The sequence below is a fragment of the Ochotona curzoniae genome, unplaced genomic scaffold (assembly GCF_017591425.1).
Source record: "Ochotona curzoniae isolate NIBS_2020 unplaced genomic scaffold, NIBS_Ocur_1.0 scaffold_3208, whole genome shotgun sequence".
NCBI lineage: Eukaryota > Metazoa > Chordata > Mammalia > Lagomorpha > Ochotonidae > Ochotona > Ochotona curzoniae.
The window spans coordinates 7,346,928-7,362,965 of record NW_024467106.1 but is presented as its reverse complement, the minus strand read 5'-3'; the positions used below and the strand labels follow the sequence as shown (position 1 = coordinate 7,362,965).

General features: G+C 48.4%; 1 protein-coding gene across 2 annotated transcripts in view; it reads right to left on the bottom strand.

The window, feature by feature from the left end:
* The window catches only part of PPP6C (protein phosphatase 6 catalytic subunit), a 33,461-nt gene extending 19,474 nt beyond the window's left edge, over nucleotides 1–13,987 (bottom strand). The window contains exon 1 of one of the 2 annotated variants that reach the window (XM_040963835.1): nucleotides 13,801–13,987. In XM_040963835.1, coding sequence (XP_040819769.1) covers nucleotides 13,801–13,875 — 75 coding nt within the window. In that variant the 5' untranslated portion in view covers nucleotides 13,876–13,987. The remainder of the gene's footprint in view (nucleotides 1–13,800) is intronic. The other variant, XM_040963836.1, reaches the window with a different exon arrangement.
* Nucleotides 13,988–16,038: the final 2,051 nt, after the last annotated feature.

Genomic DNA, 16,038 nt, shown 5'->3' with positions numbered 1-16,038 from the left:
CCTACCAGCACCTGTGACAAATGAAAACCAGGGCTGGGGGTGGGCCAGGTAGGGGTTCTTCGGGGTCATCTAGTCCAGGCTGCAGCAGATACCAGTACTCACAAGAGCCAAGGCTGGGGGCAGAAATGAGCAGGCAGCTGCACTCACTATGGCAGACCCAGACAGGCAGTAGGTCTTAGAATTTCTCACCTCCAGTGCAACAAAGCCAACAACTTCTCAGAACAATCCAGACCACTCAAGTAACAGGCTCAGAACACTCTTCCCCTCCTGGGTCCCTAAGGTAATAAAGGAGAGTTTCTGTCCCCAGTGCTGACACAGTCTGACAGCAAGGAGCCATGCACTGTCTTCCCCTCCTCCTGCAGCACAGGAGAAAAGATGAAAACATTTATCACCGCCTCCTTCACCATCTTAACCCTTCCGTCTCTCCATCCTAACCAAAGGCCTACACGGGTCTGCAATAATAAATAGTAAATAATAAATAATAAAACAAAAGCAAAATTTTAAGAATTATTTGTTTTCCTATGACTTGAAAAGCAGAGAGACAGAGAGATCTTCACCTGCTGGCTTACTGTGAACAGCAGCAGCAGCCACGGCTGGACCAGGATGAAGGGAAGGGTGGTCTCTGCCAAGCGCCTCCCAGAGAGTGGATGACTGCGAAGCTTGACGGCAGGAGGAGCCAAGACACTGCTGTGGACACATGCATCCCACGCAGCAACACTGAGCCACACACACACAGTTTTAAAAGGGATTTATTTGTTTGAAAGAGAGAGTTAACAGGGTTGGAGGAGACACAGATCTTCCATCCACTGGTTCACTCCACAAATGGCCAAAAAGCGCCCAAAGCCAGGATCTTCACTCAGGTCTCCCATGAGAGCAACAGGTGCCCAAGCACCTGGGTCATCTTCTGTTCTTCCCCACGTGCATCAGCTGAGGAATGGAAGTGGAGCAGCCAGGACTTGCTTAGCACTGACGGCAGAGGCTTATCACAGTAAACTTTCGCGTGTCATCCTTGTGCAGGATGCATCGTTCCAATTTTAGTATATTTGCTGCCAAAGCGAGCACCCCAGTAAACTTTCAAAGATCAAAACACAGTGATATTTCAAGCTACCTATCTTAGGACCTTATCCATATTCCTGAGGCCTTGCAAATAAATGCAGTATTTGTTTCAGGTACACTCTCCAAACTCCAAAAATAAGTATTCCACCAGGGTATTTGTAGCAGTGATTACTGTAATTTGAACAAGAATGAATAGCGCTTTCTGTTTCCAAATTTATCCTATAGGGCCTGAGCATTGTCGGGTATTTGTTCCATTTCCGAGTTCATACTTAAAACAACTTAAGAGGTGTGAGAAAGGCCTCTGGCACAGTGGGTGGGACACTACTCACGACATCCAGTTCCAACTTCCTGCTAATGCACACCCTGAAAGGAGCACATGATGACTCAAGCAACTGAGTTTCTGCTACTCACGCAGGAGACAGATTAAGTTCCAGGTTCCTGCCTGGACCTGACCCAAGCCCAGCTGTTGTAGGTCCTTGGGAAGTGAAGAAGGGATGGGGGTGTGGGTGTGTCTCTCATATAATAATACTTATATAATATTTATATAATTTACATAGTACAAATAGAAGGCCTAATATCCATCAATGAGAAGCACAGCCTGCACCATGAATACAATGTTAATCTTTCCCACCTAATCCATCCTCTGACTGAAGCTTCTGGAGTTTACCTTCCACTGTTCTTTCTATGACTCATCTCTGACAGAAAAGTTCTTTACTTCCTAAAATGTAGATCTCTCAACTTTCTCACTCTCAGGAAAAATAAGCTGGGGGCTCAACTACATACACCCCCCAAAAATACCAGTTATTGAATACTACATTAACAAGAATTCTTGAAAACTCCATCCTGAATTAAGCCACACTGTCCTCTCCAGAGGCCTGGGCTTACTCTGCAGCAGTCTTCCCTTCTTTTCCAGTTGTTTTTTTCCCAGATTGTATTTGATTATCCAGCCAGCACCACCTGCAGTGGTGTGCCTGCCTACAAGCCACGTCCTCAGAGCCCAGCCCAGCGCGAATGATAAAGAGAAACGGGACACCAGGACTCAGCAGAGCACCAGCAGCTTCCTGAAGGACACCTGCCATTTCCCCATCTCACAGACCATGGATCTGCAACTTGCACCTTCATGCAGGCTCCTGCAAGCACAGGCCCACCCTCTGCTCTGAAGTGAACTGGTCACCAGCCCACAGTCTCAGGCCGGTTCTCAAAGTATCAATGGACCATAAACTGAAGATTACTGCCAAACTCTGCCCATCTCAACTGAGTATTTGGAAACACGTGTAAATTTTTTCTTCAACCAGAGCCCAGGTCCTAAGACACAGTAGGATTATCACTGCCTCCACTGACTGAATTTCTCATGGGAACTGACAGAGCTATGTTTCCAAGTCCCCGGTGCACACGGTATCAGTGTACACCCGGCGCAGGACGGCCAAGAGTCACAGTGATGTCACACAGCATGACCTCACTGTCGCCAGCAAAGTCCCCTCTTCTCCTTGCTTCCCAGGCCCCACACCTCGTTCTGCAGCCTGGATTGCACAAAGCTTGGCCTCTCAATGCTCTAACACACTCATTCTCAAGGCCACATTCTCAACTCTATTCCAAATCTAGGGCAAATTACACTCCCTGCCCAGTGCAGCCAGTTAGTCCTTCATTCTGGAATAAAAAGCTGCTCATGCCTCCATTCTTAGGAGACCCTATTTCCTCTCCGTTTCCTCAAGATGCTTGTTAACAGTTCTATTTCCTGTTTCCATCTCCCTGTTCTCTTTGCCTCTCAAACACTCAAGGTTCTAATTTTTTATTATTACTTCTTTAGCTTATGTTGCCATATAAAATACACCATTCCCTATATTTGCTCTTGGGGACAGTATTTATAAAATATGCCCAGCTGGGGGCCCAGCACAATGGCTCAATGGCTAAACCCGCCCCCTGCAAACACTAGGATCCCATACGGACACCAGTTCATGTCCTGGATGTTCCACTCCCCATCTAGCTTCCTGCTTCTAGCATGGGAAAGCAGTGGAGGATGGCCCAAAACTTGGGACCCTACACCTGTGTGGGAGTCCCAAAGAAGCTCCTGGCTTCAGATCAGCTCAGCTTTGGCCACTGCGGCCGTTTGGGGAGTGAACCAGTGGGTACAAGAACTTTTCTCTTTGTAGCCCCTCTCCATAAATCTGAGCAGCTTTTCTAATAAATAATAAAATCTTTAGGACCCGGCGGCATGGACAAGTGACTAAAGTCCTTGCCTTGAACGCGCCAGGAGCCCATATGGGCACTGGTTCTAATCCCAGCGGCTCCACTTCCCATCCAGCTCCCTGTTTGTGGCCTGGGAAAACATTCGAGGACGGCCCAATGCTTTGGGATCCTGCTTTGGGATTGTGTGGGAGACCTAGAGGAAGTTCTTGGCTCCTGGCTCCAGATTGGCACAGCACCAGCCATTGCGCTCACCTGGGGAGTGAATCATCGGACGGAAGATCTTCCTCTATCTCTCTTCCTCTCTGTATATCTGACTTTGTAATAAAAATAAATAAAAATCTTTAAAAAAAAAAACAAACAATAAAATCTTTTAAAATATGCTCAGTTGAAGAAATAAAAATTTATCTAAAATATTTTATACAGCATTTATTTAATCTCTGCCACAGGGATCTGAGATGACAATGACATTCACATCCTCAGAATCTATATTTTCGGACTAGACAGCTTTTCCACCATGGCACTCGTAATTCTTTGTTGCATGGGGTTGCCATCCTGTACATTACAAACATGTCACAGCATCTCTGCCTTCTGCTAAACCACTGAGCTGGGACAAGCAAAATGCCTCCAGACACTGCCAAATACTCAGAGGGGAGGAGAGCATGCAGAACTGCTGCCATGGAGAACTACTGGGCTAGATCTTATCCTAAGGTTTAGATGAGGGCACTTCACAAACGCCACGGTGGGGTCAGCATTGCGGCACAGAGGCTGGGTCTCTCCCTGCAATGCCAATATCCCTTGCGAGCACCAGCTCAGGCCCTGGTACACCACTTCAGATCCAGTTCTCTGTTAATGTGCCTCCCCAATGCTACCTCTCAAATCAATCAATCAATCTTTAGAACAAAAGTTCATGGAAAATGGAATGAGAGATACTCAAGTGAGGGTTGATGCTATACGGTAATAGGTAAAGCTACCTCCAACACGGGCACCGGCTTGAGTTGCTGCTGCTTCATTTCCGATCTAGCTGCCTGCTAACTGTGCCTAGACAAAGCAGCCTACGTGCTTGCACCAGGTGGCATCCCGGAAGGAAGCTCCTCGCCCCTGGCTGCAGCGCAGCCCAGATCTAGCCATTGCGCCCATTTGGGGAGTGAACCAGCGGAAGATTCTGACTCTTCTCTCTCTTTGTAACTCTGCCTTAAAATAAATAAATCCTCAAACAATAAAAAACAAGACACTCAAGTTTCCTTTAGTGCAATACCTACCTATGTTCACGAAAATATACATTTCAAACAAACTATGCATGGAATTCAAAATCGCTTCACACCAGGTTGGACCTATAGCTTAAGGATTAAGATGCAGTCGGAACACTCACAGACCAGCGTGCCCAGCTCAGCATTGGCCTGCACTGCTGCTAACGCAGCCCAGAGAGCAGCAGGGAGCGTTCAGGTGGCCAGCTCCTGCTGCCCCCTGAGAAACCTGGATGGAGTTCACGCTTCCAGCTCCGGCCCAGCCCAGACCCAGACCACAGCAGGTACAGGAGGAGTGAACCGGTGGATACGAGCGTTCTCCTTTCTCTACCTCTCAAAATTTCTTGTTTTTTTTAAGAAACGCAAGTTTACTGGTCTCATGTTCTAGTCTCTGCCTACCTTCCCAGAACCACCTCATCATACCAAACTACTTCAGGCTCCCCAAACAAGAAGCTGTCCTGCCAACCAGAGTATTCACTCTGCTCACACATTCTTCCTTCCCCATTTGTCTGCGAACTTGGCTCAGCCTGCCATCGCTCCTGAGTCAGGTGCTGCTTCAGTTTTGCCAACATCCTGGGAAGCACCCAATTGCAGCACCTACCACACTATAATGATCATTTCCTAATCTCTCTTTCTCCTTTACCGTATTAACAGACCTCCAAGGGCAAAGAGAAGTATCAAGACTCTGCTCCTGGCACTCACAGGGAATATTATTTGCTATAGGAACTTTTCAGAAAATAGCTGAGTGTGGGCATTTCACGTTGTGGCTAGGGACCCCTTGGGAAGCCTGCGTCTCACATGGGACTGTCTGGGATGAAGTTCCACCCACCTAGACTTGCACTGAGCCCCAGGCTCCTGGCTTCAGCCTGGCCTACTCCTGGTTGACACGGGCATCTGGGGAACAAACCACATGAGACATTTCTCTTTCTCTCTTTCAAATGAACAAAAACAAGAATTTGAAAAAATAAAGAAATGTTTGTGGTGAATAGTATACATTTTTTACAAACCACTACTGGTTATCTCATGTGAGGCCGTGTTCTAAATCTGTAGACACACAGAAGTAAACAGAAGAAACAGCAGTCCCATCATCCACCAAGGTCAGTCAAATCATGAATATAGACACAGCTTCTATTACACAAGGCAGAACACTGTAAGTGGTTTAAAAAACAAACAATGGAGTGATAAACTCACAGGGCTCAGACCAGGCATTGTGATGCAATGGGTTGAGGTACCACTTGGGATGCCAGTGTCAGTACCAGTCCTGGCTACCCACTTCTGACCCAGCTTCCTGCTGACGCCTCCTGGGAGGCAGGAGATGACGGCTAAAGCCCTGGGCTCCTGCCAGCCACCTGCAGGTCCCAGCTCCCGGCTAAAGCCCAGCCCAGCCCAGCTCTGGGCGTTTCAGGCATCTGGAAAGTAAAGCTGCAGAACAAAGATATCTGTCTGTATCTCTCCATCATTTTGCCTTTCAAATTGGTGAAAATAATAAGCTTTTTAAAAAATATTTGTTTATTTTTATTAGAAAGGCAGATATACAGAGAGAAGAAAATACAGAAAGATCTTCCATTCACTGGTTCACTCCCCAAATCGTCACGATGGCTGGAGCAAAGCCAATCAAAGCCAGGAGCCAGGAGCTTCTTCTGGTTCTCCCACGCTGGTGCAAGGGTCTCAAGACTTTGAGCCTTTTTCTACTGCTTTCCCAGGCCACACGCAGGCGACAGGATGGAAAGTGGAGCAGCCAGAACATGAAGCAGTGCCCATATGGAACCCTGGTGCATGCAAGAAGAGGATTTAGCCACTAGCTTATTGCATTGGGTCCAATAATAAACTTTATTTAAAAAAAAAATTATTTGGAAAGGTAGATATACAGAGAGAAGAAAAGAGAGGGAGGAAGATCTTCCCTCTGATGATTCAATCTCCAAACAGCTGCAACACTTGGAGCTGGACCAGTCCAAAGCCAGGGGGTTCTACCAGGTCTCCCACGTGGGTGCAAGGTCCAAGGATCTGAGCTAACCACCACAGTTTTTCTAAGAAGCAGAAGAGCCAGCACCTTTAAGAATGCCAGTATCATAGGCGGAAGCTGAGCGTACTACACCCACTGTAGTGCCCGGCCCAATAAATTCTGGATATGGCTGCAATCTCCCTTGGTACAAGTGTGGACTGGGGCTGGGCTCAACAAGCTGGGCTAGACGCCAGCACCATCTGGTGCTCTGGAGAACCTGGGTAGATGTAGGACACACTAGGCTGGGTCTCTGCCCCTAAGGAGCCATGTGAGCAGTGTCTGGGTATGGACAAGCCTAGGCTGGGGTGAAACATTCAACACCAAGAGCTGGAATGGATTGAAGGCCAGCAATGAGGGCTGGCCCAGCGAACCACCAGTACGCGCAAGACCTGGCATAGGCAGAGGTTCTGAGGGAGGAGCTTGGGAAACTCCTCTGTCAGAACACAGTCCCTACAGGTAAGCACAACAACCAAGCTAAGGAGCAACCCAGACCAGGTCAGAGAAAGATACCCACCATCATACACACGGCATAAGTGGGGGCAGACCAGGCTGAATCAGTTCACACCATCCCCTGGCGAATCCGAGCACCAGCATACAGTGTGGGTCAGGCCAGCTTCGATCACGACACATACCAGTGCACATTAAGAAAAGCCAAGGTGAGGTGAGCCATACCTGATGTGGATGCAGCGCCCAAACAGCACACATGAGAACCAGGGGGGGAGAAGGCAAAGCTGGCAGGGGAATGTGGGCTCCCCTGCTGGACAATCACTTCCACTGGAGAGCATGAGTTGAGATGAGGGCAGACCAGGCCAGGCAGGGCTACAACAGCTGTGGGTCTCATGTGAGCTAGATTAGGGAAAAGCCAGGCTTGGCTGACTGTTCCGACTGGTACAAACAAAAATTAGAGTGGGTGAAGGGTTAGCTGGCCTTTGCCGCAGCATCAGCTGGCAGAGGCTGGCACTGGGGGCTAATTCTGTCAAGTTAAATGCCAGAACCACTTGGAGAATGCATAACCTGGGAGTGGGAGTGGCCTTCTGGGAAGATAGTGGGCTCCTCCCTCTTGGGTTACCATCCCCACTGGAGAGCATGAAAACCAGGACTGGGGCAGGGGTGGCTAGACAGAAAGGCACCTGCCAGTATGTGTGTGAGCTGGATAGTAGGTTGGTTGGATTGAACTAAGCTACAATGCCCACTGACATGTATGAGAGCTAAATGGGATGTGGGACAGACTGAACAAGCCTGCGGTACATACTGGCATGCATGGGAACCAGGGTAGGGGGCAGGCCTGGTGGGGCTTATGGGGAGTTGCCCCAACGAGGCTGCAGCTCCCACTGGTTTGCAAGAGGACTAAGTATGAAGTAGGTAGGATCGAGCTGGGCTACAACACCCACTGTCTTCAAGTGGAAGACAGGGCAGGAAACAGAACTGACCCAGCAATTGCAATGACCAGCATGTGCATAAGCTGATTGGGGCGATGGACGATGCCGGACCCTGTACTGGCAAACTCAGACAAGAATCAGGTTTTGGATCATCTCAGATGAAGTTTCTTTGAAGATCCCTCCAACTCAACTGCTGATCTCAGAACCCAACCATGAAAAGACCATGTCAGCCAGTGGATTCTGACTAGGTTTCATCATGATTGGAGTGGCGAGACTGGCAGCAATTCAGAACTGCTAAACTATCAAAACTGCTTGAGCAGGACCCTTGGAGTGTGCCTCACATCAGGGACCAGGAATGGGTGGGAGGCTGGGTGAGGTTTCTCCCTTTGTTTCTCCCCTACCCCAGATACAGGGGGAAAAATTTGATGATATTAGTGTGGATTAAAAAAAAATGCTATGATTACAGACCGGTGCGACAGCCTAGTAGCTAAATCCTCACCCTTGAACACACAGAAATCCCATGTGGGAGCCAGTTCGTGTCCCAGCTGCTCCAATTCCCATCCAGCTCCCTGCTTGTGGCATAAAAAAGCAGTAAAGTATAGCACAAAGCCTGGGAACCCTACATTTGCGTGTGAGATCCGGAAGAAACTCATGCCTCCTGGCTTCAGATCAACTGTTGTAGCCACAGGTTGAGTCAACCAGTAGATGGAAGATTTTCTTTCTCTCCTTCTCTTTGCAAATTCTGACTTTTCAATAAAAATTAAAAATAAATATTTTTTAAAAAATAAAATAAAGGGGGCCTGGCGTAATACTGTAGCTGTTAAAGTCCTCTCCTTGCACACACCGGGATCCCATATGGTCACCGGTTCTAAGCCGGGCGGCCCCACTTCCCACCCAGCTCCGTTTGTGCCCTGGGAAAGCAGTTGAGGACAGCCCAAACCCTTGGGACCCTGCACCCATGTGGGAGACCTGAAAAAGCTCCTGGCTCCTGGCTCCAGATTGGCTCAGCTCCAGCCCTTGTGATCACTTGGGGAGTGAACCATCAGACAGAAGATTTTCCGCTCTGTCTCTCCTCCTCTCTGTATATCTGCCTTTCCAGTAAAAATAAATAAATCTTTTTTTAAAAAAATAAATAAATAAAATAAAGGGGACAGTATGATGGCCCAAACACTAAATCTTCATGTTGCGTGCTCCTGGAGCCCATATGGGCGCCGGTTCTAGTCCCAGCTCCTCCACTTCCCATCCAGCTTCCTGCTTGTGGCCTGGGAAAGCAGCACAAGATGGCCCAAAGCATCAGGACTCTGTCGCCACCTTACTTTAGAAAAGATAAACACTTTATTTTTAAGAAAATGCACTCTTCAGTAAGACCTGGAAGAAGCTCCTGGCTCCTGGGTTTGGATCAGCTCAGCTCTGGCTGCTGCTGCCATCTGGAGAGTAAACTAGCAGATGAAAGATCTTTCTCTTTGTCTCTCCTCTCTATAAATCTAACTTTGCAATAAAAACCAAATAAATTTTAAATTTCTTAACAGGTTTTTAAATTAATTAATCAATTAATTAATGAGTAGAGGAAAAAAAAACAAGACCACCCAAGTGCTTAGGCCCATACCCTCCACATGGGAATCCTGAATGGGGCTCCAGGATTCTGCCTTCTGCCTGGACCAGTCCTGCCATTGCAGCCATTTAGGAAGTGAGCCAGTGGATTGAAGAGCTTTCTCTCTGTAACTCTGTCCAAGGAGACTTTCCAACTGAGTTCCAACTGGCATTGATGAGCCAGACTCCTCCAGGAGAACTAAAGATTCTACAAAGCTCAATTTCCCACATTGTAAAGCAAGAAGGGTACAAATCCAGCTGAGCTCTGATTCTCCCTCAGATCGTATATTCTGAGAAAGCAGCTAAGGGGTCAACAGAGGCCTGTGCTGTCCCACGTAGCTACTGAGCACCTGAAATGTGGCTGGTCTGAACATGATGCAGTAACAAGGCATCTCAGCCTTTATTTTTTAAGAAATGCACAATATCACATGAAGAATTTGATGTTCATATCACATTGAAACAGTTAAATGTTACCAGAATTTCACTTGTTCTTACACTTTTTAAAATGAGGCTACCAGAAGCTTTGAGGCTCCTGTCTGTGAACATCACAGACAGCACCCACATTCCGGACGCGTCTCGGGAGCCACAGGGCAAGAACACAGAGTACCACTGCCAGGACACGGAGAGCCTCCGTCAGTCCTGTCCTACGCCACACTGTGAGCCTGCTGCTGCAGTGCTGGACTTTCCTCGCCTTACCTGAAGACTCAACGCACAACGTATCGCTCCAGGAGGAGACAACAGCAAGACGGGCAAAGAGGCCAGAGCAAGCCACCTGCAGGCCAGAACACGGGCATGTACATCCCAAGAGTCTAAAAATCAGACCTGAAGCAAGAGGCAGGACAGGCGCTCACCGTAACTCAGACAAAAGTAGAACTCTGCAGAACAAGAAGTCTTACTTGAAAAACTCAAACACCCCAGAGCAGATATAAAAGTGAGTTTCAAAAAATATCACATTAGCTATTATTCCATAAAAATGGATACAACGGGATTTACAATTCTTTGTGTTGCGTCCCTGAGGGAATATTAGTACTTTTCCAGTTATTCCAACAGCAACTGTCCTCGGTTCCTAGGTCAATTAAACTGAACGCTAACTCAGTACATAATTTCCTTACTTACAAGCCACATTGAAGTACTCTGGGGGCAGGTGAGCGCAGCCAGGTGGTCCAGCAAGCGAACCCTTCTCCCTTGGCACCAGCATTCCATACGGGCACAGGTGCATGTCCCAGCTGCCCCACATGCAGTCCACCTCCATGCCACACGCACTAGGAAAGCAGCAGGGGATGATGCAAAGGCCTGGGATCTGCACCCACACAGGAGACTTGGAAGAAGTTTCAGGCTCCTGGTTTCACCCCATCTCACTTCGGCTGTTGCAGTAATTTGGGGAGTAAACCAGTGGATAAAACATCTTTCTCTCGAAGCTGGTGTGATAGCTCATGTAGCTAATCTGTCTGCAAGCACCAGCATCCTATGGTGGCACAGGTTCAAGTCCCAGATGCTCCGTTTCTGATACAGCTCCCTACTCCTGATCTTGAAAAAAAAACGGAATTGTGGCCCAAAGCCCTGGGTCCCTACACCTACATGGGAGACCAGGTAGAAGGTCCTGGCTCTCAGCTTCACATCAGCTTGTTTCTGAATCATGGTGCCTATTTTGGGAGTGAACCAATGAATGAAATCTCTCTCTCTCCTCCTCCTCTCTCTGTAAAAATCTCTCAGGGTGGGCCCAGCATGATAGTGTAGTGGTTAAAGTCCTCACCTTGCACGCGCCAGAATCCCATATGGGCGCCGGTTCTAATCCTGGAAGCTCCACTTTCCATCAGCTCCCCAATTGTAGCCTCAGAAAGCAGGAAAGCAGTCGAGGATGGCCCAAAGCGTTGGGACCCTGCACCCAAGTGGGAGACCCGGAAGAGGCTCCTGGTTTTGGACTGGCACAGCTCCAGGCGTTGTGGCTGCTTGGGGAGTGAACCATCAGATGGAAATCTTCCTCTCTGTCTCTCCTTTTTCTCTGTATATCTGCCTTTCCAATAAAAATAAATAAATGAATCTTTTCTATTTTTTAAAAGATTTATTTATTTTTATTGGAAAGGCAGATATACAGAGAGGAGGAGAGACAGAGAGGAAGATCTTCCATTTTCTGGTTCACTCCCCAGGTGACCACAATGGCTGGTGCTGTGCTGATCTGAAGCCAGGAGTCAGGAATCTCCTCCAGGTTTCCCACATGGGTGCAGGGTCCTAAGGCTTTGGGCCATCCTCAACTGATTTCCTGCTTTCTGAGGCTACAATTGGGGAGCTGATGGAAAGTGGAGCTTCCAGGATTAGAACCGGTGCCCATATGGGATCCAGGCGCGTGCAAGGTGAGAACTTTACCCACTAGGTTATTGCACTGGACCATCATTTACTTATTATTTCATCTTGAACCTCCAACTTCTAAAAAAAAAGAAAGAATTTTTTAAAAAGATGTATTTACTTTTATTGTAAAGGCAGATATACAGAGAGAAGGAGAGACAGGAAGATCATCCTTCCAATGATTCACCCCCCAAGTGGCTGAGCTGATCCAAAGCCAGGAGTCAGGAGTCTCTTCCAAGTGTCCCATGCAGGTGCAGGATCCTAAGGCTTTGGGCCGTCCTCGACTGCTTTCCCAGGCCACAAGCAGGGAGCTGGATAGGAAGTGGGACCGCCATGTTTCGAAACAGCATCCATATGGGATCCCAGTGTGTTCAAGGCAAAGACTTAAGCTGCTAGACCAGCACGATGGCCAAAAAATTGAATTTTTACCTTCCTTTATTCCAAAACAAGTCTCTTCCATCATGTTCATTAAGTGGCCTATTTTTTTCTCCTTCCCCCTTTAGAAATTCTTCTATTGACTTGAAAGCATCTAAGATGCTCCTAGGATATTTTTTGGCCTGCCTATTTTTAGCTTACATTTCATGCCAAGAAAAAGAGACAAAATTAAATTGCTTTAAATACTCCAGAGAAGAACAGCACATTAATCTGATTAAAAACACCACTATATTTCCAAGACAGAAGTGTCTAATAAAGAAAAATCCAGAGCTCTTTTAATAAGTGTTCAAAAAAAATTTTTCTAAGTTTATTAACACATACAAGTAAGCACATTTCAACTGTGCTTCAACAGGAAATAAGATCATTCATTAACGCTATTTGCTTTACACTCATCCAACTGAGAGACTCTAAGGAAATCAGCTGAGTGCAGTTCAAATCCAGCCTTGCTTCCGGCCTGGGACCTGAGGCTCACTCCAAGGCACATTCTCTCAAGTTGGAAATACAATGTACGTAACAGCTCCACACCTAAAAACGCCAACAGGCTTCCATAGCACTTCCGAGCAAACAGTGGATTCCACCTAAGGCCGACCAAGGTTACCCAAAGAGAGGTGGCTAGTTTTTCCCAAACTAGGTCCAAGTGCTGGTTACATTCTTGCTGGCTACAAACGCAGACTGGGAGCATACACACCACATTCCCACTAATACAAGCTTATCCTATTTACCATGGGGGAAAGGCACAAGAACAACCGTCCCAGCACAGCCCATAGACTTCACACCTAAGCACAACTCCTTCACACTGCCAACAGCTTGGAGGGGGAGGGGGCAAACACTTTGCATACTTGTTGAGCAATGCTAAAAGATCAACTTCCTGTACCAACAGAGCCGGGCGTAAACAGGGACACAGTAATATCTTCCTTCTGACATTCACTGCCAAAGACAAAGCTGTTTAAAACCCAAAGCATAAAAGCAACTCCAACAGCTCCACCACAGCGCCAAAGTTCACACGACAAATGAGACCCGAGCACTAGCGGATGCACGGTGCCAGAACCCAAACGCTGGTGTCTAACGGCGCACAGAAGCACTTTACAAAAAGAAAAAAAGCGTGCCAAGGCTCAAAACGCTCCCTGTATGCAGACACTACGAACCCGCAACCATATACCCGGTGACTCGCACTTGTCAGTAACAAGCAAAAAGTCACTCTAACTCCCACTCCACACACACACACACACACACACACATCAAGCGAAAAAGAACTCTTAGCGAAACGGTGTCAGGAGACCACCGCTTACAGCACCGCAAGATGACCGATGAAATGAGCTCCAAGACAAGGGCCATCGGGGCGCCTAGCCCCGGGAGCAGGTGGGAGCCGCTCACGCCCCCCGGACCCCAGGGACCCCCGACGTGGGGAGCGGCCGGGGCCCCCTGCTGTCAGCCGGCGGTCCAGGACAGCACCCCCGCGGCCCCGCCGGACGCCCAGCCCAGGTCCGCCTGGACAGCCGCGGGGTGGACCGGTGGGCGCCCCACAGCCGGAAGGGGCGAGCCCCGCCGCCCCGGCCCGCCTCACCTTCAGGTCGTTTTCCGGCAGGTACTTGCACAGCCGCGCTATCTCCACATACTTGTCCAGGTCTAACGGCGCCATCTTAGGAAGAACCAGCCGCGGTGGCTGTGCCGGCGACAGCGGCGGTGGAGGCGGCGGCGGCGGCGGAGGCCGAAGCCGGAACTCTCCCTGCGTCACGTCCGGCTCCTTGAGTGGCGTCTGCGCAGCGACGTTCAAGCGTGACCGGATTCTCCGCGCCACCCCGCTCCCCGGCCGCTTCCGTTTCGCGAACGGACCCTGCTGGGACCCGTAGTAGCTTTGTCGCGGGGCTTGCTGGGATTTGTAGTCTCCTGTTGGAGCCCGCGTCTGTCTTTTTTTTCTTTCCCCTCCCCTTCTTACTTCGCCTCTGGTGACTGGGCGAGGCCTGTTGGAGGCATCTCGGCCCAGTAGATGACCCAACCATTCCGTGGTGGATCATTCCGATCCTTTTAAGTCCTCCCTCAACAGGACATCTTCACTTAAAAAGTGGTAAGCTCGATCGTAGAAAGCCGATCGTAGAAAGCCGTTAGCAACCTGTGAAAACCTTGCCTTAAACTCGCGGCGGAGACGCCAAGCTCCGAATCCTCTGGTCTTGGAAACAAGCCTCAGCTCTCCTTAGACCCAAGGCTGTAAATGTTTTGTTGTTTGCATCTGGCTGTGTCCCTCTTGCACACCCTTCCCCCATTGATTCTTTTCATGATTGCGAGGAGAACCGAGGTTCAGAGTCCGCAGTCTCAACAGGGAAGTCAAGATGGGAAAATGGGTCTGCTGGCTTTAAGCATGGGTCTCTGGGAGTCCCTGAGGACACGGCGTTGGGTCCGTTGAGTGAACATGCACTCATTCCACATCTATTTGTTGAGCGCCAGCTACTCGCCAAGCACAGGGAAAACTCAGTACACACCACAAGGATGTGTGTCCTCGATCTGAGCCTTAAAACTCAGGAAAGAAAGACACCATAAAAAATGTTACACATGACAACGTGATAGGTACTAGGGGAGAAAACCACAGCGGAGGAAACAAAGCAAGAGTTTTTAAGAACCACCAAGAAGGGCAGTTATCCAGCCAGACGCCTGCGGGAAGTTCTTGGGAGGAGCTGGTAAGGAAGCCCAAAGATGCAAATAGGACCAGAGTCTGGTGGGAGCCAAGTGAGGGGAGGAGGGAGATGAGAACCCAGAGGTGATCACGGCTCACAGTGGCAGGATGCTAAGCCCAAACATGTTCCTGTCCAGCTCACTGCTAATGTGCTTGGAGAGGTGGTAGAAGACGGCAAGATCTTGGGTGCATGCTGCTGATGCGTGACGTCTGAGTGGAGTTCCTGCTGCCTGGCTGTGGCCTGCTCCACCTGGAGCAGTAAACCAGGTCCATCTCCTCTCCCTCTCTTTCTCTGTCGAATAAACGGTTCTTTCTCAGTAACAGACGCCAATAACTGCTTGTTGCTTAAGACACTCTGAACCCTCTTGCCCTAAAACCTGTCTTGAGGGCAGCTAACCAAACTTACACAAGATCTTGAATGAGTCCAATTCTTTGTCTCACTCTTTTTTTCCCAACTGGTCTTTAGTATAAAGTTATCTCCAAGGAAAATTAACTGCCAAAAGTCTGTGCAGGAGCATAGCAGGTCGCACCCAGGAGCGTCCCTTTCTGTGTTGGCTTGGAAAGCTGTCACGCAATGCCCATGTTGCTGTTACGAATGTGAGCCAGGAGACGCCTGCCCTCATGGGGCTCACGCTCTTTAAGAGAGACACACAGTAAACACAGCAAAGATCAAATCTCAAAAGTATACAATGTGATTAGTGCACAGTGACAGGGAAGCGTGTCCAGACCCTGGCATGGATGGCCAAGTTCATGCCCAAGGTCCACTGCTTGCCAGAGGACGTGGGCATATTGCTTTAACCTTCCTGTGCCCAGATGTTCTCAGCTCCAGTCTGGAGGTGATAGCAGTGTTGGTCTCATACAGAAATCAGAATAATCTTGCCATATAAACATGACTTTACACAATATCTGGCCACAGTTGTTGTGCACATTATATTAGTTTCATTATTACATGGATGGGAAAGAACTTCCTGAAGTAGTAATGTTTAGGAATTTAAGGAAAAAGGATAACAAAAAAATTTAAATTCCAACAGAGGAAAAGATGCTATTATTCTTTGCCTTAAAAAGTTTTTAGCTATTTTTAGTGGAAAAGCAGATAAGATTTACCAAAAGAAGCAGAGACAGAAAGAAAGATCT